The sequence below is a fragment of the Tiliqua scincoides genome, chromosome 2 (genome assembly GCF_035046505.1).
Source record: "Tiliqua scincoides isolate rTilSci1 chromosome 2, rTilSci1.hap2, whole genome shotgun sequence".
NCBI lineage: Eukaryota > Metazoa > Chordata > Lepidosauria > Squamata > Scincidae > Tiliqua > Tiliqua scincoides.
Genome location: NC_089822.1, coordinates 16,713,120 through 16,738,625, shown reverse-complemented (window position 1 = coordinate 16,738,625; position 25,506 = coordinate 16,713,120). Strand labels below are relative to the sequence as shown.

The 25,506-nt window shown below is 44.2% G+C and overlaps 1 protein-coding gene across 1 annotated transcript in view; it reads right to left on the bottom strand.

Moving 5' to 3' along the window:
* The window catches only part of EGFLAM (EGF like, fibronectin type III and laminin G domains), a 97,052-nt gene that overhangs the window by 21,400 nt on the left and 50,146 nt on the right, over window positions 1–25,506 (bottom strand). The window contains exons 10-16 of the mRNA XM_066615301.1: window positions 21,037–21,137; window positions 17,745–17,889; window positions 16,257–16,446; window positions 7,766–7,891; window positions 6,061–6,304; window positions 1,625–1,736; window positions 998–1,114 (exon numbers count right to left, since the gene is read on the bottom strand). Coding sequence (XP_066471398.1) covers window positions 998–1,114; window positions 1,625–1,736; window positions 6,061–6,304; window positions 7,766–7,891; window positions 16,257–16,446; window positions 17,745–17,889; window positions 21,037–21,137 — 1,035 coding nt within the window. The remainder of the gene's footprint in view (window positions 1–997; window positions 1,115–1,624; window positions 1,737–6,060; window positions 6,305–7,765; window positions 7,892–16,256; window positions 16,447–17,744; window positions 17,890–21,036; window positions 21,138–25,506) is intronic.

The window sequence follows — 25,506 nt, the reverse complement described above, 5'->3', positions numbered from 1 at the left end:
ATCCCGCACTGGGTGACGTGAACCCTAGTGACGCCAATGGTCATAACCAGCACGTTGAGTTGGGTCCAGAAACACTCAGGTAGCCAATGACGATGGTAAAGTCCTGACATAATGTGGTGCGACCAACAGGCCATATTCTATTCAAGTGACACTTTGGCCCAGACTTGTGGTTTGGGAGTTAGACCTGGAAGATCCAGGTTCTAATCCCTGCTCAGCCATGAAGCTTCCTGGGTGACCTTGGGCCAGTCACTCTCAGCCTCACCTACCTCACAGGGTTGTTGTGAGGACAAAACGGAGGGAAGGAGTTATGCACACTACCCAGGGCTCCTTGGAGGAATGGTGGTATAAAAATGTGAAAAATAAACTAAAACAAACATTACAGTCCTCCCGGGAGAGCTACATTTCTCTAATATTTTTGCCTACTAAAGCAGTCTTGGAAATTCTGCAAACAAGCTTGCAAAATTTATTCATCTACAAAAACATTATGAACCAGCTTACCTGCTTAGCACACTAACAGCCTTAAAGAAAATATCAGCTTCTCTTACAAATTTCAAAAGCTTCATGATGAACAAGCAAGGGTCTATTGACAAGTTAAAAGCCCGAGGGAGCATTTTAGTAGCTGAGTTTGGACTGGCAAGGTCAGAATTGGTTATGAGCAAGTGTTCAGTTCTCCATTGGTAAATTTAAAGCTCGATTACTTCTACAGTGTGCTTCTGGAGACTTCAGAAAGCAAGGGTATACCTAATAAATCTATAGGTATTAGGAATAGGTAGAGTGCAAACACAGAATGTTTGAGGCATCTTCATGTGTTTCCATCTCTGGAGCTAAGCTGATCTTGGGCACTGGAAGTACCTGGATGGAAAATAACTAGAAGGCCCATCTACAGTCATCTGAACCCCATATGCACGTTTTTTGTCTCCATGGGGGGTCCCTGGAACTGAACCCCCAAAGTCATGGGGGCACACTTGTACATTATTTTGAAATATTCAGTACATACCTTTTGAATACTCCCAGAAAAAGGTTTCAGGACACCAGAGTTCTTCTTTACATCATCATAACTTGGTACTCCACCAATAAATATTTCAGGGTTGCACTTAATCTGTGTGAAAGCTCCCTGCCAGGGGAAAAAAATATATATATACATATATATTTCAAAAGTAGTCCTTAGTATGGCTTTAGCTTGTCTTAGGTTACATATAATAATTGTATTCTAATAATAATAATAATAATTTGCATAGTGGGCAAATTGAGGACAGAGGCAACAAAAATGTTATCTTGAGGAATGAAGTTTGGATCTCCCACAAAAAAGTAACTACTGTGAATTATTCCTCACAAAACTTGCCTAGCTAAAGCCCAAAGTGTAGGTGTATTAGTGCTGACAAATACAGACAGAATTTCTTCCTGAGGCTTGGGCCTAATACATTTATTAATGCAACTCAAAATGGCACTGTCCTTATTTTTCCAGTGTTACTCAATTTTGTAAAATAGTTGTTGAACTGACTGTTTTGTTTTTGAACAGCAAACCAGGAAATATCCAAAGTAAACAGTCCAAAAATGAAATAGTGTTTGAAATCAAGTGACTTTGCACAATATGTGTGAATACATAAATCAAACTCTTTATTACCTCTGCCATTCCTTCTACTGGGTTTTGCTGATCAACCTGCAATATGCCATTTTTTGCTGTACGAGACACTTTTAGCTCATGCCACTGGTTTAGATTGACAGGTTCTTCACTCCTGTTTAAGAGGACAAAGGAACAAATATATAAGCCCAAAGATTTTTGTATCTCCTATCATTTTACAGAGAAAACTGTTTTGCTTGAAATGAATTGGGTCATAATATGGAGTGAACAAACTAAACAGGTGAAGGAGGCCAGAAAATTTTCCAAAGTACCCTGTTCTGTGAAAAAACAGCTTTCATGTCTGAAAATTTGTGATTTTCCACAAAATACCCAAAACTTCAGCATTCTGGGACATATGGTATTACTAGAGGTGGGAGAAATCAGTTTGTTTTGTTTTTTTTCACAGATTTTGGTGTTTTCTAAAGACAAAAGTGCAGAAAGCAGTTATGTGTTTTTATTCAAAATTTTGTTCAACTTAGTTTAAAATAAACCAAGGGTACATCTCCATGTAGGTTATAATAACTATGTAGGTTATTATGCTTGTTGGCAGACTAGAATTTGTGCCAAGTGTATGGATAACAGATGGGCAGCTGAAGTTCTTCATGCAAAGGTCAGGTGGGTTTGCAGTGCCTGTGACACATGCCATGCCAAGCAGAGAATTGAGAACAATGGAGATGGCAAAGGACTCAAAAGAGTCTCTAAGGGCAACTGTAGAAGTGGATCGCTCGTGCCATACATATTGCAGAATCTATTATAGTTAAAACTACATCAATCCTTTTGTACATTTGGGCCTCTCGGGGGATGCCCAATCACAACACCATCCTGATTATGAAAAGAGTTCCATAATTTGCAATGGCGGTGTCAGGCATCCCACAGGAAGAATCTGAAAAGTACCAAGGTAATCTTTATAAATTGACACTAATCTGAGAACAGAAAAACAGCCTAGATGGATGTAAACCAAATTCCCGACAGACATAAAACACTCAGCGAAGTCTTATAAAAAAAAACCTGAAATGTCAGATCAATTTTAACAATGCACGAATTTAAATTTCAAATATGTGTCATATTTTACACCTTGCCACATTTCTTGAGCTCGAACATTTCTGAAGTATAACTATTTCATCAGAAACATTAGAAAAACATTATACTAAACAATGCCTACACCATCATCTCCTTTTTAATTATCTGCCAATGTCATTCATATCCTCTCCTCATGGTCCTTGTTTAATAACAATTAGGATTTAATTACCTGGGGTAAATCAATACATAATATGGTAATAATCACCTCTGATCAATATGTAATAAAGGAACCAGATGGGGCCAACTACTTAATAAGGAACAATATGCACATTATGTCCTATTTCCTGCACAGGTGTTTGTCATTAAAGGTGTACTTTCAATAAGTAGCATTATAATTACATAAGAACATAAGAAAAGCCTGGCTGGATCAGGTCAATAGGCCATCTTGTCCAGCTTCCTGTATCTCATAGTGGCCCACCAGATGTCTCAGTGAGCACACAAGACAACAAGAGACCTGCATCCTGGTGCCCTCCCTTGCACCTGGCATTCTGAGGTAGCCTACTTCTACAATCAGGAGGTTGCACATACTTATCACTGCTTGTAACTTGTGATGGTCTTTTCCTCCAGAATTTTGTCCAATCGTCTTTAAAAGGCATCCAGGCAAGATGCATCAGCACATCCTGTTCCAAGGAGTTGCACAGACTAACTACATGCTGCATAAAGAAATATTTTCTTTTGTCTATCCAATTACCAATGACTAAAATTTGGTTTGAAGTTCTGGACGTATGTTTTTATACTTGGTAGTTTTGTAAAATTAATACCATGTTTAAAACTCCTCTTTGAAATGTAGAGTCATGATCTTGCAACAATTAATTTTAGTCTTAAAGGAGTTTGATTAATCAGTTTCAGCAGGAATGCCAACATGGCTCCTTTGCATGGTCTTCTTCCATTACCATATAACAACTTTGCAATAAATCCACAGATAGTTGCACACCAGTACACCTCAGCTCTGCAATAATGGATCGTATTGGTGTCTGCATAGGTTTAGGCAATGCTTCCATTTCTAGGTTATCCTATGCAACACCGTTCCTGCTTTAGTTATTCCCATTTGAGAACTACAGTCACGGCTTACAAGTGCTTCTATGAATTGAACATGGAACCAAGTCTCCATGCAGTTAAAGCATTACACATCCATGCTTGATGCTGTAACTGGGTACCAAAATGTGAAAAATAATATGAGATGTCTTTAAGCTACAGCACAATTCTAACCTGTGCTGGAACAGGCAGGATGGGTTGGGGCTGGTTGCAGCTCAGCTGGCTGGGGCAAGGGGAATTAATTTCCCTTACCCTGGGTAACCTGGCAGCAGCCCCGATGGAGCTACTCAGATCTGCGCCACCTAAATCAATGGCACAGATCCAGCAGCCTGTGCGGTGCCTGGTCGCCCAGGAGTGACATTAGGATTCGGCTTAAGTTCTGGATCTTGGCCCCATCCCCCACCTGGCCCCTGGCCGCCCATAGGCCCACCTGCTACCCACTCCAGAAGGCTCCCATTTTGCCTTTCCCCTGTCCTCTCCAGACCCCCACATCAGCCTGTCTCAGTCTGTGCAAACTCCCAGTGCAACAGTGATGAATTCGGCCTCTGGAGGCTGGCACACATCTGTGTGACAGCCTCCCAATTCCTAAGATAGAGTGAAAGTGCCTTACGGCACTTCTGCAACACCTCTGGACTGGCACACCTTGCACCGGCCCAAGGACGGTTCAGGATCCAGGTTCAAATTCCCCACTCAGCCCTGAAACTTCCTGGATGACTTCAGGCCAGACTTTCTCTCTCTCAGCCTCACCTACCTTACAGGGTTGTTGTGAGAACAAAAGGAGGAACCATGAACACTACCCTGAGCTCGTTGAAGGAAGGGGTAGGTCATAGGGGCTCTTTGCAGGTTTTTGAATAAATTAGTATGGCTAATCCTTAAGTATTTGTAACAATAATTTTTTTTTTTACTAACATTTCAGTTTAACACAGTCAAATTACAATTACAGGTGCAGCCTATTTATCCACAGATTTTTTATCTGCAGATTTGTCTCAAGGTGAATGGGGTGGGGGGACTGAAAGTCACACACACCTTTGCCTCCTTTGCCCTGCGCTAGCCTCTCACTCCATTTCTAGGCAGCCCAAAACACTGCAAAAAGGCTCTGCCTCGCCCAGGCAGGGAAATAGCCCTGGAAGAGGCTCCCCTTTCGAAGGAACAACAACACTCCTGGAGCCCCTGAGCCAGCAAAGAGGCTGAAGAGGGGAAGGGGGGGCCGAAAATCTCTGTAGCCAGAACACATGCAGCAAGGTGGAGCTCTCTCTCTCTCTCTCTCACACACACACACACACACACACACACACACACACACACAGGGGCAGGTGTAGCAACAGAGGGGATTGCTTTAAAAAACCCAGGGAGTGTTTGCCGAATCCCCCCCCCCCGCCCATTGAGATGGTGCAGGCAATCACCAACACAAGCAACCTGCCTCCCATGGTGCAGGCAATCACCGATACAAGCAAGCCTTCCCACCAAGCAAAACATGAGATATAGCCTACAATCCTCTCCACACTTTCCTGGGAGTAAGCCCCATTGACTGGAACGGGGTTTACTTCTGAGTAGAAACGCATAGGGCTCGACTCTTAAAAGGTCAGCATCCCAACTGTGAAAGAAGCCATGCAGCTGGCAACGGGAAGGGCTGAGTACGGAGGGGGGAGGCAGGACAGGAAGGAGAGGGGATTGCTTTAAAAAACCCAGGGAGTGTTTGCCAAATTCCCCCCCCCCATTGAGATGGTGCAGGCAATCACCAACACAAGCAAACCCCCCCCCCCATGGTGCAGGCTATCACCAACACAAGCAAGCCTTCCCATCAAGCAAAGCATGAGATTTAGCCTACAATCCTCTCCACACTTTCCTGGGAATAAGCCCCATTGACTGGAATGGGGCTTACTTCTGAGTAGAAACACATAGGGCTGGACTCTTAAAAGGTCAGCATCCCAACTGTGAAAGAAGCCAGGCAGCTGGCAATGGGGAGGGCTGAGTACAGAGGAGGAGGCAGGAGGGGGAGGAGAAGGGATTGCTTTAAAAAATCCAGGGAGAGTTCAACACAAGCAAGCCTTCCCACCAAGCAAAGTGGGGTTTCATCCCCACTGTGAAAGAAGCAGGGACAGAGGGCTGAGTATGGAGCAGAGGGGAGAAAATTGAAAACAGCTGCCTTAGTTTCCTTCCATCCGGAAGTGTCAGGCTGCAGCATATTTGCGTAACTATGGAATTAAGCACAAAGCGTTTTTTGTAAATCGCGCCGAGTCACAGAACAGAACTAACGCGGATAAATAGGCTCCACCTGTATGTTTAATCAGACAGACAGACAGAGCGAGCATGTGAGCAATTACCTGATTACAGCTATTCCTGAACCACAGTCAAATCTGAACTCCACATAGCTGTCCACCATGTTAATGGATAGGAAGTCCTTGCTGCTTGTATCATAACTGTATAAAACGACACCATTCTCTGAATCTGGACGAAATATAATCTCAAACTCCATGAAGGAAAGGTAGTTCTGTGGCTCTAGTGGCCAAGGCGTTGTAGCAAACGATTTCAAGGTCTCGTTGAATTGAGGTATGGCAAGGATGATAGCTGAAAGATAAAGATAAACATGAACATCACTTTAAGCCCAAAGAAATAATGCAAGGTGAAAAGAACAAAACAAGCAGACATGGCAAATGATTTAGGCAGTTCCAGTCGCCTCTGTAGGGCTCAAAGGGGTTGAAATCACGGATTTCATTATCCAAAGTTTTCAGAATCCGTGGGGGGTCCAAGAACAGATCCTCCATGGATACTAAGGCCCCACCTGCATGTGAGAATGTACCTAAGAAATCACTGTCTTGACCTAGACATACTAACAACAATGGTCACTCTGACGCCACACATACTATATCATGTTGAACTGGGTTATTATCAAATAGGCATGTTTTGGTAGGTTCCCCATATTATTCCTACTTTCTGAGATGCTGGTTTTCTAAGTTATAGAAAACCAGCATCTCAGAAAGTAGGGATATATGGGGAACCTGCCAAAACATGACTATTTGATGATAACCCAGTTATCATTTCAAGGTCCTAGCATACCACTGTGGCACAAACACTGAACTGACAGCCCAATCGAAACCTGCATTGGAACATGGGGTTGGGCCCAATCCAAACCTGTATCCAACATGGGGTTGGGGCTGCCTGCAGCTCAGTCTGGAGCAAGGAGAATGCAGTCCTCTTACTCCTAATAACAGTGCAGCAGCCCCAATGGGGCTATTCAGGTCTGTGCCACTTCAGGAGGTGGCACAAATCCAAGCAGCCCAGAGCAGCTCCAGGCCACCCGAAACTGAGATTAAGATCTAGCCCCAACCTCTGCTCACCCATGACCTGCCCACAGCCCACCCACTACAGCAGCGGACCTCCCATAGGAAGAATAGGGCAAAAGCCCCAGGCACGGAGCTTGCGCGCCTCTAAGACCGTGTGGGAAGCCCTAATGAGGCTACCAACATGGTTGAAAACTATGCTTCTGGATTTCCAGAAGCACAGTTTAAGAGTGCAGGAAAACCTCAGACGGCTTCTCCCGGCAGTCATGGAGTCACATGAGGCTCTGTGGTAATCCAGGAGAGTGAAGGGGATGGCTTCATGGGGGGGGGGGCTTCATGGTGCTTTGCCCCAGGGCGCCTAGAGGGGAGGTCTGCCAGTGGCCCACTCTCTGCCCACTCTCTGCCCTTCCCAAGTCCCCTCGCCAGCCTGGCTCGGACAGTGCAGCCTTACTGGTTCTGCCAATGCGCAGGGACCATGTCAGCCTCCAGAGGCCAGCGCACGTCCCTACGCCAGCCTCCTGCCTCGCGCAGCAGTGTGAAAGTGCCTGAATCCTATTCGATGCGCTTAGCTGCACAACAACATTAAATCAGTGTGCAACTAATTCACAATGGTATGTAGCTTGTGCAAGAGCACTAGTACACAGTTGATGGTTGATTGACCTGCTGATTAAAGTAGGCATAAGGCCTATCGAAAAACACAACAAATAACAAAATGTAATTAGAGATAGCAAATAAGATGTCCTCTCACCTTCTTCACAGTGGCGACCTCTAAATCCAATTGGGCAAAGGCATATGTACCTGTCTGCTTTGCTTGCTGTGCAGGTCCCACCATTAACACAGGCAGCCTCATCACAAATTCCACTACTGCATTCACCTAAAAGCAGAACAACAAGATGAACAAAAAAGCAGCTTTGTCTATCAGGTTACCCGAGGGATGGGTTAATTGAGCTACTTGCTTTCAATTACCTACACAAACATCACATCTGCCACTTAAATGCAACTCTTTTCTAGAGACATGTAAATCTAAGTGTCAACTGAAGTGATTCAAGCTTCAGGCCTCAAGGAGGTTTCACAAAATGGCAGCAATGAGGACTAATCACATCAACTTTCTATGGGTGATCACTTGCCACACTGTGTTTTCCACTGTTCTTGTTTTCAGGGACAGTATGTTCATATCTCCAAATGTCACCAGGCTGTTTATGTTTCTCATCCCATATTTCTGTGGAACCTCAATTATCTTAAGTGCTGCTTTGTTTGTTCAGTATCTGAGAGAAGCTACAGTAGGAGCTGGAGGTATTAAGCAGCAGGGCCTAAGCTTCTTAGCTGCAACACAGTTCGTTGTTGAGCATTCCATCTGCGTGGCAGGTAATCCATATTGGCAACATACGGGGTTCTCTAATCAACACCTCCATCACTTTGCCATAAAACAGGAAGATGGCCAGAGGTAACAGTAGAGAAACTGTCAAGGACTGACAGATCTGAATGCCTCAAAGATACTTCTGAAGAGCATTTAAATATTTCAGCAGACATCATTTTGTGAAATGTGCATTTTAGGCAATTCTTTTAAAAACTGTACCAGTAACTTACATGTTCTCTCTCTCCCCACTGTACAGTAACAAAAAACAGAGCTGAGTTAAAGAAGGCACAGCTCCACAGATAAATAGTGCACCAACAGACAGACAAAAATAAGCTGTTTGTTTCTTTGTGGAAATAATGCAACAATGAAAAGGTTTTGAGTGGTAAGAAGAGAAATACATGAATAACATTTCTCTACAACGATGAAACAGTAAAACCTTGGGTGAGATTTAAAATTACTATGAAGTTTTGAAGACTTCCTTATTCATTTATCATATTTACATGACATCATTTAGCCGTGTTCAGAGCAGCATACTTGGGTTGTCCCATATTATCCTCATAACAACTTTATGAGGTAAATTACACACACTCACACAGAGGGTAACTTGCCCAAGCCTGTCCAGAGAGCTTCATATCTGAGTAAGGATTTGAACCCAGAGCTCCCCAGCCTAACAATATTCTTGCACAATTTCTATCCGTGGAGTCGGGATTGAACTGGAAAACTTTCATTCTTTTTGTAAGGTGTTAAGATTGTACCTGCTGTAAGCTGTATGCCATTCCTGAAAGCACTCTGAAAAATCTTTCCTGCAGGGAAAGTGGGGGGGGGGGGGGAAACAGGACAGAATGCCTCCTATACCAATGCATCTTCTTCTGTCCATTCCTGGGAGCACTTTGAAAAAATGGTTGTTAAATACAGAGGGCCTGCTATATTCGCAGGTTCAAGATCCATGGATTTCACTATCAGTGGGTCCCAAACTAGTAAGGTCGGCCCAGCATGGACTTCCTAAAGAGGCAATGGAAGCTTAGCTCCTTCACCTCTGGAAGATTAGAGGACACAAGTGTTATGGATTTCCTCATCCATGGGGGTCCCTAAATGGAAACCCCGTGGATAGAACAGGCCTGCCTGTAAAACTTATGAATGAAAATGCACCTTATGATTTCACTTTTTTACTTCTCTTCAATAAATTAGACAGACTGTACAGTTCTTGAGTAACAATTACTGGTAGGTCATTTTTCAGGCCTTGGGTAAAATCAGACAGAACTATTTAATTCAAAAACTTTCATATAACCCCTAAGTTTTACCCTCGGGTTATCCATGGGGTAAGTCCGGTTACACAGAGTTACAATTTACATTATTTTTTCCCTCACCCTGCCAAAAAAAGGTGGGGGGGCTCCACATAATCGACTATTTGTGTGACTTGTCTGGTTCACACTAGCTGTTATCTTCTTAATAGATGGGAGGGCGACAAGCTCAGCCGCAAGAATGAAACACAGGGCCCAACAAACATATGAACCTGAGGACTGTGTTTCCTGACAGCCTTCTGAGTTGACATGCAAATAGGCAGCAACAACAGTACAGCTCAGGCTCTCACATAATGTATCTCCAATCTACAGCCTGGGTTGGATTCCATTGAGGAACAAACCTTTTCAAAGCAAACAAAAATTCCCCAGAGGAAACTTCAAAGTATATCACAGCTGGATTGGGATTTGCTACCTCTGGGAATGACTAGCAAGTTTAAAGCCAAGCCCCTGTCAGAATCTTGCATACTTCAAGTGATTCTCTCAGGATATGCATTGGGACCTTTCAACAAGAGCTTCTAACACAACTGGAAGCAGATTTTGCTCTGCTTTCCTGCCATGACTTGGGGAAAGCAAACAATCTTTGCAAAGTCTCCCTTGCATAGTTTTTCAAAAGAACAGAACAAATTCCCAACTGGAGTTCTCTGAAGGCTCTACTTGCAGCGATAATCCTCCATCATTGGCTGTACCACCCATACAATTCAGGGAAATTTGAAAGATAGGGTATGTTGACTTGTAGACTAGTAAAATTCAACCTATCCATAGAACTAAAGATTGATGAGTCAAGCTGATATAAATGCCACTAGCGAAAAATCCCGTAGAGTGAAAGACAGCCTTGATAACATGCTGAAAAGGAAACATCAAGGGAACTGAAATGAGTTATCAAGCTTTAGGAATAAAAATCCATTAATCTAATCAAATACATTTTGAGACATATGCCATCAACTGATCACCTCTTCTGTTCACTCAGTCAACATTGCCATTTTAATCATCAAACGGTGGCATTCAAGACTTCTTGGACAATATCAGACATGGGCTATGCATCATCTCATTCCGAATTCAATGAAATCAGACTGGCTGCAAAGATTTAAACAGCAGGTGCATCTTTGTATTTTTCAAGACCAAATCTACAGTCCTGCAAATCTTCTGCAAAATGTAACATGCTTTGAACTTGTAGAAAGGTAGAGCTGTGGACTTAAAAGTGTGGGCTCAACCCCTAGTGTATCCCTGTTCTTATTAGGGCTGATTCACAATGTCCCTTCACAATTTCACCAGGACATTTTGACAACTGGGGTGTGTCTGAAATGGGGTGAAAGGGGTGGTTCCTACTTCAGTCCCTGAAGCCACTCTGAATGGCTAATAGACACCATTTTTCTGCAGAAGTCCCCTGGGAACAGCATTACATGCTGACATGTTATTATTATGGAAAATTAAAATGGTGGCCACCATCGACTCATCTCTGCATAACCAGCAGTGCTGGTAAAAACGTCAGTAAAATAGGCAGTTTCAGGGCAATTTGTACTGCCTGTGTGCAATTCATTTTAAGCCAAAGCATTCAGCTGAGAGCTTTCAGTTCACAGTTCTTACTATATTGCCTTAAGCTAGAGTCCGATAGTTCTTTCCGGCACTCAAGGTTAGAAGTCGGATGGAACAGACATTGCTGTGTTTGGTATGTAAACTCATCCAGCACCAGTGTCAGTGGCCAGCCAAGTCTGGCAATGACAAAGGGTGCAATCCTAACCTACTTTCCAGCACCGACATAAGGGTAATGCAACTTCAAGGTAAGGGAACAAACATTGCCAAACCTTGAAGAGGCCTCCATGACTGCCCCCCAACTGCCGGATGCAGCACATGCCCCACTGGGACAGCTATGCCAGTGCTGGCAAGTTTGTTAGGATGCCCCCTAAGGGTCCCAAACCCAGGAGGTCCCATCCACTTGACTCCTAAAGCAGAGCAGCAGCAGTGTCACACTCAGCCAAGCATACCACCCTTGTTGCTTGCTGCCCATGAAAAAACCTGCATGCATGAAGGCTAGCTAGGCACTGCATACTCATTCATCCCCTTTTAAAACCATCGTTTTTATTTGTGTCCCATGACCACCCTAAGCCGCATGCTATCCAATGGAGTTCCACTACTGTGGCAAATGGCTTCAGCAGCGTAGCTAGAGAGGGGGCAAAGCACTAAGTTTTGCAGGGAGCCTCATTACACTATGCAAATGGCCCCTTCCCCCCTCCCCTTTGGAGCTATTCTGTACACCTCCCTTTTGCTCTAGTTGCCTGGAATGGCTCTGACGGGAAGGTGGAAGGGGCTGTTTGCATGGCATGGTGAGGCTCCCTGCAACACTTAGTGTTTTGCCCCCCTCTAGTTACACTACTAGTTAGGTTTGAAAAAAAAATCATTCAGTTTTAGGTGACAAATGGCAAAAAGATGGAATTGGGGAACTGTGAGAGCTGAGATGTAATAAGGGCTTTGGATCAGTTTCAGGCTCTACATGTATGCCACAGATTCTCACTCTATCGTGAAATTGCTCTTGTGCTTCTCCAAGACCTCATTATCTTCACTGCTTTCTGGGCTACCCTGTTAACTTTTCTAAATCTCAGAGAAATCTGGCCTTTTCATTCAGAGGGCAGCACAGCAACTGCAAGTATGTCTGACTTTGGTCAGTGCCCTCTTTTGAGTCAGGTTATGCAAACAAAGAAGAGAAAAACAGGATGTAACTAAGAAACACTCAACTTGAAATCAGGTTTTAGACTAGCTTCTGCTACTGACACAGAACGGTCTCTTGGAGAAGCCTTTCAGACAACGTAGCGATTGCAGGCTTTTTTTTGTTTATATTTTTTTTCCACCCTAAACCCAGGCTGGATCAGTGTGGTAACTTAGGCTGAAATGCTTACATGGACTTTCATGGCTGGGATCAAGTGCTTGAATCAGGCTTTCGCCTGCATTCACACCCTATACAGCAGTACAATTTCTGTTTTTCCTTTATAAGGAACTTCAATCATCAGTGGTACTTTGAAACCTATTCCATTATATGTATTACATAGTTAGCCAATAATCAGAGGTGTCTGCATAGCCCTATCTTTCCTAAGGTCAGAAAAGATGCAGTCCAAACGAATCAAAATGCAAAAGATGGAGCAAAAGCAGTAGCCCTTGCTAACTGAGCAAAGAGATACCTTTTTAAAATTTGCTCTGTGATATTTAACAGGGGGGGATAGCAACTGTCCTTTTTCATCCCAGCATAGCATCCAGGTGTCTCTCTCTGCCTTTTTAATTTGTGATCCCCACTGGACAGGGAACCATCCTCATTGTTCTTGCTACATAAACCCATGTGAGTATCTTTTTTTGTTCGTTTGTTTAAAACACTAGAAAATATTCTAAATTACTATTCTAAATTATACCCCTGCTAACTGAGCACCTTTGAAAGTGGTGCACCTTCAGTGGTGCAAAGATGGAACAAGGCACCTTTGAAAATGGAGACCTCTTCTATTCAGCACGGGGGGTTGCAACCGACTGGTTCACCCCACCATGGTGCCTTTTCCAATGGCTGTCACTGCTGTCTCTTCTGTTCCTCTTTTAAGACTGCGTGTCCTTTGGGGACAGGGAACCATTTATTGATGTCTTTTGCTATGTAAATGGCTTTGTGAACTACTTTTTGCCAAAAAGCATCATATTTATACTGCTTTTCAGTAAAAGGTGGTTCACAAAGCCGTGAACTACTTTTTCCCATCCAGAATTATCATAATCATTAATCAAATGTGGGGCATTGTTGGATCCATACAGGGGTGTGCAACAATCCCTCCCATTGGCCACTATATATACCAAGCAGTGTGTAATTCATATTAAAAAAAAGTAAATTATGCACCTAGGCCAAAGATGACTGTTGAAACCTGTATGTTTTGCAAATTGGGTAACTTTGCATAATTTTCCTTAATATGCATAATTTATTCTGATATGAACTAGTTTGCATGATTCACCTTGTATCATTTAATCACGGGAAGAGGCAAGAACTATGCAGTTTGCTGAAGCCCTGAAATCTTTTATTTCACCACCCTTCTGGTCTTTGAGATTTTCTCAGCCAATGCCCTCAAACTTTTTCCCAGGCATGGGGATGAGAAAACTGCTTAAAGAAAGAAAGACAAGAATCTGAGGAAGCTGAGTTCCAGTAGCATAGCTTGGGGGGGGCAAAATGGTAAGTACTGTAGGTACCACAACATGGTCGCTCCACTCACTGGACACAGCCATTCTGGGCAGTGATGGCAATGCGTGGACACTCGCCAAACCAAATGGTATCTCCTGCACATTGCTGTTGCTGCTTGGAATGGCTCTGTCTGCGAATGGGAGGGGCCGCTTATATGGCATGTTGCTGTCCCTCCAGTACTTAACGTTTTGCCCTACCTCTACATAAGCTACTGCCAAGTTCGGCACTCACAATCTATTTCTGTGCTTTTTCTGGGTCTCCACAGCAAACAAAGCCTTCCTTCTGTCTGTACTGAAATAAGCTATAATGGACACAAAATGCACAACGCAGGTTAATTTGACTCCTTGCCAAATATATCTATAAGCTCCCAAAATTCATTCAAATAAAACTCAATGAATGGCTGATAGTAGTAGTTGGCAACCTTCAGTCTCGAAAGACTATGGTATCGCGCTCTGAAAGGTGGTTCTGGAACAGCGTCTAGTGTGGCTGAAAAGGTAGTTGGTTAATAAAGGTAGTGAATGGCTGATAGGTAGTTGGTTAATAAACCAAATATCTTCATCAGGAGCCATATTGTATACAGGGGGGTCCCCTCTATCAGTGGATCCTGTATCTGCAGATTCAGTTATCTGAGGATAAGGTTCACACCCGCACATGCGCACCCTCTGCAAGTGCCCCCTCCAGAGGTGAGGGGAGCAGAAGCTCACCTTCAGAGGAGCTTCTAAGTTCAGCAGAGACCGTGGACATCCATCCACAGTCTCTGCCAGGCTCAGACTGAGCTTGGCAGCTCAAAACACATGACTTCTGGTTTCACAGAGAAATCGGAAGTGATGATTTTAATGCCATATTCTCTGTGAAACCAGAAGTCATGTGTTTTGAGCTGCCAAGCTCAGTCTGAGCCCAGCGGAGGCCGTGAAAAGATGTCCTTGCCTCCGAAGAATCCAGGTCGTGGGGATGGGCCTGGCTCCTCTTGCCTCCAGAGGGGCTTCTGAGGTCAGCAGAGACCATGGAGATCTGTCCACGCCCTCTGCTGGGCTCAGACTGAGCTCGGCAGGTCAAAACACACAACTTCTGGTTTCATGGAGAAACCAGAAACCCCTTATTCCAGAATCCCCCATGGATAAGGGGGCAAACCTGAGTACAAGTCCTTCACATTTGTTATACGATTAAACAAATGAAATGAAGAAGTACAACAAAACTTGAGGTTTCTCAAAACTGGTAGTGGTATCAAATCCTACAGGAAGGCAATATGCAAGATCTGTAACTCAAAACACTGATAGACAGAGAGTCAAAAAGGAAAAAGGAAAGTTAAGTCATTTCTGCCCAAAGTTGCATATACACAACAGGCATCAAATGTGTACACCTGTGGGCGGACAAAAATGAGTTAAAGAAAAAATATTTTAACAAACTTGAGATCACCAACACACAGGTTTCTCAAGGAACTAAAAAAAGAAGTGAATATATATATCTGGAAATACGTTCAATGACTGTTCACTTGTCACCAATGTATTGGCTGCATTCAGATGTGATAGCAACCATGGTTTGTTCTGACAAGAATGATCCATGGTGAGCTTCACATTTCGAATACTCCCTTTCCCCTATTCCCTTCTCTTTCCGTGCACAAGGGGACATGACCAGAACCTTCAACTTCTTGTTTGCAGGAAACCATGGCTTGTAGCTGAGTGCAAATGGAGCAAAATCTGGATCAAAACTTCTGGTTCAAACTCCAGTCAAACTACAGTTCTCTCCTGATTTCAGATCCCAGGCTGAGAACACTCTATGGCTTACACAAACCATAGTTTGTCGCATTTGAAAGCAATGACAAATTCTGATTTTTACTGGGAAAACAGCACCAAGGAAAAATGTTAATCACCTCCACTCCCATATGACACATTCCCAAAATGCAGGCCCCTCCTGCCCCAAAAGTTCAGCAAATTATGCTCCTTGAAGTATTTGGTGGGCCACTATGAGATACAGGAAGCTGGTCTAGGTAGGCCTTTGGCCTGATCCAGTAGGGCTCTTCTTATGAGACAAAGGCTGCAATCCTAACCACACTTTCCTGACAAAATAGAACAAAATAGAACTTACTTCTGAGTAGACCTGGTTAGGATTGTGCCCTAAAATGCATGAATGTATTTCATTTCTCACCAAGTTTGACTTTTAGAAAGCTCCCACTTTGTCCAATGCTCTTCCAAGGTTACTATTTTGTTCATTCTAAAAATTAGGGGGAAAATGAAATACTCTTCTAACATGGAAAGACCAAAGGGGTTGACAAAAAGCCATTCATAAACCATTTCTCAACTGGGATGGTTGTACCCTCCATGTGGGAAAAAGGCACCTATTTTGTCTTCCTTTTGTACTGATGTGACTTACATTGCATTCCACTTACCTACATCTGCCCCACTAAGAGCCTTGCCTAGAGGCCAGGGCCGCATGTCGATGATCTTCCCATTGACAATGAGTGACTGAACACAGCCTTGAAAGCCATGGTTGATTCCTGCAGATCTCACTAGCAAGTAGGCGGTTGGAGCACCTCCAAGATAGAAGGGAGTTCGGAAAGTAATTTTGCTGTATTGTCCCTAGAAAGGAGGGAGGAACAACCACATAGGAAATTTGGCAATAGAAAATTAAATAAACTCTCTCTCTCTCTCTCTCTCTCATAGCCTTGTTAATGTTTGGTTGGTTGGCAACCTTCAGTCTCGAAAGACTATGGTATAAGCCTACAGCACCTGGTATTCCCATCCAAGTACTAACCAGGCCTGACCCTGCTTAGCTTCCAAGATCAGACGAGATTGGGCATGTGGAGAGGGGAAGTAACAGCACTGTAAATGTTAATGTTTAAGTCTTCTGAAACAAGTTACTGCGAAAGGATTTGTTAACCTTCCAGGAGAGTCAGGTGATCAGAGATTGGAAGCTGGAGGAGTTATAACTTGCTACCCCAGTTAAATTTCTTCCTCAAAGTACTTAAGAATTTCTACTGTCCTTTAACTTGGCACACAGCGGCAGCTATTGATTTTTAGATATTTTAGGATGGACTTAGTCCCAGAAGTAAAGTAGGAGTGCTACCCATCTAATTAAAGTTACCTAGTGACCCCCTGGGATGCCCAAGTAAGGAGAGTGGACACCAGGGATGTCACAAGTCACAAATATGGTGGGTTGTTCTGGCTCTTGGAAAAATAGAGTGGCATCTGAGGACAGAGAAGCTGGGTGTCCCTTAGGGAACTTCCCAGAATTCTGGCATACTCTCACTGCCAGCACAAAAAATAAGTCTAGAGTAGTGTTGGTTGGCCCCAGCACTTTTGTCCATTTTCAAAGGAGATTTCATGGACCTATGAAAGCATCATGAATTGGGGGGAGGGGGTCCTACTAGAGGTAGTAGCAATAGTGCAATCTTCTTCTTCTTCTTCTTCTTCTTCTTCTTCTAGAAAAGCAACTGGTTTTGAAGGTGGTGGCAGCAGTGCTGAAAGAGTTGATGTTTTTGACTCCCAGCTCTTGCGAGGGAGCATCTTCTGTCCGGGAATGCACTGAGGCATCATGCACTGTTGTGGTATGCCCAAGTGCACAATGGGACACAGAATGCTCCTGGGAGCCAGGAGCCAAGAAGAAGAGTGGGTGGGGAATCCAACACTGCTGTTGTCATCTTCAAAAGCAGCAGATTTTCTGTTTTAAAAAGGAATGCACTGCAGTTCCCCCTTGGTAAGCCTGCTTGCCCAAATGGATGACTTCTATGAACCCAACTGCAGAAATCACAAAGTCCCCGCCTCCATTTTGCCTCCCCTGATAATTATCATAAGAAATGGGTTGGGAGTAGGGGGTGGAAGCTTTGGATCAGTCCTTGTTCATAACTGAAACACCTTCCATAAGAGAGAGGACTCACCTGTGATTTACCAAAAACTGGAGGACTGTTATCCAGCCTAAGCCATCCATCCAGTCCATCTCGGAACACAGTCACACTGTGCCAATTGCCCAGTTTAACTCTGCTCTCGCTGGAAATTACTGCAATCCCAGTACCACAGTTGAACCTGTGATCAACACAGAACATAACTTTCACAAAATGATTAAACTTCATTTCCTCTTAGCTCAAACCTTCCCTCCCCTCACCTGAGTCAATGGACTGCTTCTGTTTACATTCAAAAGCAGTACACGAGACCCAAACATCTAGTTTATTTCTATCCTTTTAAAAAGTTGATTTTACTTATTCATAACAACATGGCCTTACTTTGGTTACACCAGGCTACAGTGTCTGGGGTTCTGGGCTCCTACAGCTATTCTTTTAGTGCAGACACACACACACACACACACACAAACAGGGAGATTCTTCTTTCCTTTCCCCTTCGAGAGGACTTTCAATTTCTTGCATTCACTGGCTAGACAAATAAAAGAATCACATATACAAACAAGAAATCATCCATTTTCAGACATGATTTGGAGAAGTACGATTTGAATTTCACTTATTGCTACCAGAATAATTTCTCTTGGGGATTCTCCTAGTTCCCTGATGAGAAAGAGGGCTGCAAGAATAATACCAGCAATTGTGATCCTGACCCTTGTGCTGCCAGGGGCCAGGATCACAATGTGCCGCTCCCCTATGCAGCCCCACCCCCCAACTGGGCAAGTCTGAAGGACGTTTGAGGACCAGAGAGGCTGCGCATGCCCTTCCTGGCCCCCAGAAGGCCCTATGAAGCATCTGGAAGGCCTAAAAATGCCACTTTTGGTTTTCGCCGAAAACCAGAAGTGACTTTTTTAAACCTTCCAGAGGCCTCAGAAGGACCTTCACAGGACCTTCTGGGGCTGGGGAGGCACTGCGTGGCCTGGACACCTACCTAACTGGGCTGGGGCACCTCCCTTACAAGAATAGTTACAGCGTTTGGGGCTCTTCAGTCTCGAAAAAGGCACCTGAGGGGGGACATGATTGAGACCCACAAAATTATGCAGAGATTTTGAGTTGATAGGGGGAAGTTCTTTTTCCTCTCACACAACAGCAGAATCAGGGGACATCCACAAAAATTGAGGATTAGGAGAGTTAGGACACAAAAGGAAATATTTACCCAGTATGTAATTAGTCTATGGAACTCCTTGTCACATGATGTGGTGATGGGATTGGACAAATTTCTGGAAGAAAACTCCATCACAGGTTACATGCCGTGATGGGTATGTGCCACCTCCTTAGAATGCCAGATGCAAGGAAATAGCAACAGGATGCAGGTCCCTTGTTGTCTTGTGAGCTCCCTGAGGCATCTGTTGGGGCCTCTGTGAGATACAGGAAGCTGGACCAGATGGGCCTTCAGCCTGATCCAGTGGGGCTCTTCTTAAGTTCTCATGAAAAAAATCAAAATAGGCAGTGTAGGGGAGGAGGTCACCCTGGGTGGCGCCCTGGGGTATTTGCCCTTGACCTCCCCCAGGTACACCAGTGAATACCAGTATCCTACACAGAACGTTCAAGCAGCTAGTGAGTCGATTGACAAGGGCATCTAGAAAAGTCACACAAAGTTGCACAAATGCCAGATATACATGTAATTTTTCTGGTCACGTGATTCAGATAAATTAGAAAGCAGGCTTCAAATGGATTACCGGCTGTGCTCTTATCCTTGAAGCAAACATCATTCTACATCAGAGAACTGTGACGCCTTCTTGAAAAGACACTAGCTATTTGCACAATGTTCCAAGGAGCAACAGCACCACGCCAATAAGGCTTGGTCTACCACATGCAGCAGGCTTGCTGATGTCTATTGTAACAGTTCAGATGGCAGAAGGAGGATCATCTTCTCTGAATACTCCCTGTGGTGAATGGAGATCCCTTCACCCAATTAGAAAAAAATCCGCATAGAATGCTGAGGTCATTCATAACATTCTGACCTCTGTCATCTGCACATATGCTGGGAAAGGCTTAGCTAGGATGTGTCTTGGGAGCACCAGAGTGCCTAGGTGAAGACAAAACAGAAGGTAGACAACAGCACCTTGTAGAGTTTGGCATCTGCCTGTCTATGGTCAAGTCCATCGTGATCAAGCAAGGGGAGGCATAGGGTGTAGACCTAAGGTTTCTGAACTCTGATTAACCAATCAGAATAGTAAAATTCTGATTATCAAAAGCAGCTGACAAGCCAAGCTGAGTGATTCCACCTGCTCTTGGTGTGAGCAAGAAGCGTCTTGGCTGCCCTCCGTGTGAGAGATGGAGCTGCTTGCCAGCCTGCGTGGGAGAACTGGAAGCCAGAAGTGAGACCAAACCAGGAAGATCCATTCTGAAATGTTGTTGGTTCTTGAAAGACAGAACCTCTACGATTGTAAAAATCCCCTTGAGGGATTTAGAAACGCCTGCCTATGTAAACCGCCTTGAATAAAGTCAGAGGAGTAAACTGATGATCAGAAAGGCAGTATATAAATACCTATTTATTTATTTATTTATTTATTTATTTATTTAAAATGCTCTCAGATTAGAGCAAAAATTTGTCCTTACAGGGAACCACTCAGTTTAAATCTGGACATGTTTGTTTCAGCTCCTAATAAAGGTTACTTGTCCACTGTTGACATGCAAGAAGTTGTTTACATGATTCATGATTCAGCAAGGCGACCCCCCTGCTAGTCTACAGAGTTACAGCAAATAATTGGGGGCTACAAATTATGGATAGCAAGTTCCAATGGAAAAGGGAGCCATGACAGTTAAATTAGCACAGGTATGTCCTCCAACACCAACAGAGGCTGCAATGGAAATCCCAGTGGTTGCCCAGAGCATAAAATTTCCTCTCTCATTCCATCTCAACAACCCACTAGTGTTCATGAAACTTAACTCTATTTCACCCATGACCAACAAACAGCAAAAAGTCAGAGGGATGCAAATCACTGGGCAGATTTATATTAGAAACACTGGGTAGATTTATATTTTATGTTTTTAATATTATTATTGTTATTGTTGTATTGAATAAATTATTATTATTACTATTGCTATTATTAAATAATGTTTCCAATAACATTTATATTTCCAATGATGATGATGATTTCCAATAATGTCAGAAAATTGCAAGCTTTTCAGTATGAGCTGTTTAGGCACTGTGAGCTGTAGACTCCCAGTCTCCTGTCCTTGAGAGGATTCATTATTACGGAGATGTATTTTTAACAGCAGACAGGTTGGGAAGGCTGAAAAGGCCCTGGAGCTGTTTTCCTGCAAGTCTCACCTGAACTGGATGGTTCGCCTGATGATTGCCACTGACATAAAGTCCCCACGCCCATGCTCATTCTCCCCACAGTACAGAAGCAAACCGTCCTCTGCTTCAGCCTAGAGACACAAAACCAAGAAAAAAAAACTAAAGAACACTCCATTACTCTGGTCCTAGAACAGGTCTTAGAACATATTTACAAGTAACCAGGGCCTGATTCAGAAATCTACATTGGATGGGAGCCATCAATACTTACCGTATTTTTTGCTCCATAAGACGCACTTTTTCCCCCCAAAAAAGTGGGGGCAAAAGTGTGTGCGTCTTATGGAGCGAATACTGCAAAAAAAAAAAAAAAAAAAACTCCGCCCCCAGCCCGCTCGCCTTCCCAGGAAAGTGTGGGTGGGATGGCAGTCTTGCTGAGCAAGCCCTCCTGTCTACTCAGAAGTAAGTCTCAGAGTCACTGGGGCTCACTCCCAGGAAAGCGTGGGTGGGGTGGCAGTCTTGCTGAGCAAGCCCCTAGAGCAGGGGTGCTCATTATGTTGATTGAGAGCTACCAGTCTCCAGCTACCAGATCTCCAGGCGAAATGAGTCAATCGCAGGCTTCTCTCCCGTCCAAGCATTCCTAGGAGTGAGCCCCTGGGAGGCTTGTGAGCCCAGGGAGGGAGCCTAGGGAGTGAGTCCAGGGAGCCCAGGGAGCGAGCACCTGACGGTTCTGTGTGCAAGGGGTTTTGCACTGGTCTTGCTGTGATGTCTATACAGAGATCTTCCAGCCCCCACACCTTTCCCCTGCTTTTGCACTGGTATGTATGGAGATCTGCCCCCCCCCCCAACTTCCATCTGTTGGTTCTGTGTGCAAGGGGTTTTGCACTGGTCTTGCTGTGATGTCTATACAGAGATCTTCCCTTCCCCACACCTTTCCCCTATTTTTGCACTGGTCTGTATAGAGATCTGCTCCCCCCCCCCTTGTATTGGAATCCAGGAAGATCTGGTGAGGAGGTAGATGTGGTGTCAGCAGTGGCCCCTTTAAGAGTAAGGCCTGGGCACCCAGCAGACTGTGCTGCACAGCTGCAACCACTGGAAGGCAATAGGGCCCCCAGGGATATAAGGAGTACCAGAGGCAGAAAGGGTTTGTGGGTTTTGAAGGAGTGCAGGTTGGAGGTAGGAGAGGAGACTGACTGGGTTTATTGAATTTGGAATCTGACTGTGGATTGTGACTGGACTTGGATACCCTGATGGATTTGACTGACCTACCTGGAACCTGACCTTGGACTGTAATTTGGCTTATTGGCTCTGGACTCTGATTTGGTAACTCTGATTGATGGGACTGATTTACTTGGCATCTGTGGACTGGAACTGGACTCACTTTTGCTTGCTGCACTGGTGAGTTGCACAAGGGGGACTGATCAGCCTTAAGCGGGCACGAGGCCCAGTGATTTGGAATTTGGCAAAACATCATTGTAGTAGAAAGATAATGTGATCCCCTATTTGTGTGCACCTGCTTTTGTGAGCTTCATAAATTCTGACTCTAGCGATGATGAGTTCTTGGGGTTTCCAGAAAACTAGAGTACTCAAACCTTTAAGTCTCTCCATTTGTTAATGACAGTGATAATGGTTCTTAATGCCACTGTTGACTGCTGTTCACTTTACATGGTTCAAATGTTATTCTGTTATAGTTATTAAATATTTTATTACACTATTTGGTTCAGAATATTTTTTTACTTGTTTTCCTCCTCTAAAAACTAGGTGCGTCTTATGGTCAGGTGCGTCTTATGGAGCGAAAAATACGGTAGATGGAGGAACCTCTGGGGAAATACAATTTTTTTTCCATGCAAATGTCACCTGCTCCCAGAGAGAGAAACATATGCACTACTACAGTCACTTTTCCCTCATGGATTTTTCACCATCCTACATGGTACTGAAGTGCAATGCAGAGATTATTCCCATACCATTGTGATTAAGTTTGAATGCATGAATCTTATGGATGCATCATGTTTTTATTACTTCTTTCAAACTCAGAGTGGCACTCACTTTTACCCTCCCATTATCCTCCTCCCTTGAACTACATTCAAGAGAGAGTGACCAGCTTAACTATTTCTGCCCGGCCCACAAGTGTACACATTTCAGCCCTGTTGCATGCAACATTGTACAGAAATGGCTTAAGGAAACCCGATCCTATGCGATCAGCACCGGCCCAGCGCCAATGCTGAGCATCACAAATGTGCCACAGAGCATGTCAGTGATGCTCACCACCAGCCCAGATCTGGTACTGGCCCTCACACACCGCCCAGGGCTCATCCCTTGCTCCAGGCAGCAGAAAGGTGAGCGGGGGAGGTGGAGGCATTCTGGGTGGGGGGAGGGAGGGGGTGGGACTGGCAGAGCTATTTAGGGACCTCCTCCCTTACCTGGGGAAAGGGGACAAATGTCCCTTTCCCCTGGGTGCCGCCAGCAGCTGTCTGGCACCCATAGGATGCAGCGGTAGCCATTTTGGCGCCACTCCTCTGGGTGCCAGGCATCTCAGGATTGGGCTGCTAGTGTGCCCCAAGGCTGAGAAGAGATGTGCCATGCAAGCGGCTTCATCACACACTGAAAAATTCCCTTGCAATGTTGCAGAGGATGTTGGGACAGAACCCTTTGTCTGAACATAGCTATTGTTTTTCAGCATTCTCTGCAGTGCTGCAAAGGAGCCTGGGCCGCCCCTCTTGGTTGTGGAGCATTGCTTTGGCATCCTTAAAAGTATGGCCACCCTAAAAGAATGCATGAGATAGATGTGCATTTAGGCCAAACCAGGTCTCAAGGCCCTTGATTTCAATATAACTTACTTTGAAGCAATATGAACACAGCAAACTGCTTTATACTGGTGAGACCTTTGGTAACTCAGTAGCAGTGGCTCCTAAACCTCAAAGCAGAGGTCCCTCCTAAGCATCCTGCCTCAGATATTTTAATTAGAGATTGAGCCTGCAATTTTCTGAATGCAAATCATGCACACTACCACTGAGAGTATCCCACCTATGGTCACACTCTTGATGTCTTCCCAACATCTGCCCATTAGCTTTAATGTCCCATCACTGCATTGATAACGTGTAAAAATGTCATACAACTCCCTCCCAATCTTCATCTGTTTAATAATCATAGCTAAAATGGGGAGTGGATGTGTGATTTTGGTTTGGAAACAACAGTTCTGCTGTAGCAGCTGTGTCACATCCTTTCCCCCAGAACAGCAGTTCCCTACCTTCAAGCAATCACGGACCACTGTGACTGCACTCGGGTCTGCTGAGAACCACAGAGTGCACAGCCACAGGAGGATGTGGTGGTGGTGCAATGATTTCATCATGCCATTGCCAACAGCTGCAGAACTGCCCCAATTTTGGAGCCAAGGAAGGGTGGGAGGGGCCATGAAAGGCTGGTGAAGTGACAAGCACATGGCACTCTGCTCACCTGCCAACTGCTGGACCCAGCCAGCTTGCAGACCAACTCCTGTGTTTCCACAGACCACCTGTGGTCCACAGACCATGGGTTGGGAACCGTTGCCCTGGAGCTATCAAAGGCAAAGTGACTCCATCCCAAACCTCATGAGAATGAATCCCAGAAAACCTGGACTGATTATTCCTAAGATTTTGGGGGGCATACTTTTCATACAAAGAATGATGTTCTTTGCTCTACCTATCGTGCTTTCAAGCCTGAAGCACTGCGCAAATAATGTACAGAGATGCTCATCACCGATGTGCCTTTATGACTTGGTTTTACTTTTATTAACTCATCTTGAGTGCAGCAGGATGCAAATAAAGTGTGATGTGTATCTGTTCAATATTTTACACTGACAAAAGTAATGCTGAAGCTGCTTCATATAAATAGGGGATCAGAACTTCAAATAAACAGGGAATTGGACCTTCAGGGCAAAATAGAAATTGATAACATTGAAGGTAATGACATGGGTTATAGGTGATGTTAACAGTTGCTAACGGTGTATCTGCATAAGATACACAAGCTCATTGTGCAGCTGCTTCCATTTCCCGTCTTTGAAAACAGTTATAGCCCTCAAAGAGCCAACTGAACAGGACCGAATGACTATACAGTATTTAGACCATTATGGAAACTCATACTACCTTTATTACTATCCTATTCTGTCTCTAGCGTTTTGTGATCTCTGATTGTATTCCCCATTTCTGTGTTTTTCATCACAACAGTTGACTTGGTTTAATAGGCTTCCCTCATTTTATTTTATAAAGTATTTATATTTCATCTTTTGTTCAAGGCATGCCGGGTGTTGTACATGCAACACCATTTTTGTTTCCTTACAATATCCAAGTCACCAAGCTGGCATCCATGGATGAATACAGAACTTGAACCCGTGTTTCCCCAGTTCAAATCCAGCATTCTATTGGCTACACTACATCTGCTTAGAAATCTAATATATGCCAGTTTTGTTTGGAGCCACACCTCTCTTGCTTTCCTTCCTCTTTGAGAAGTGGTGGGAGACAATCAGCCCTA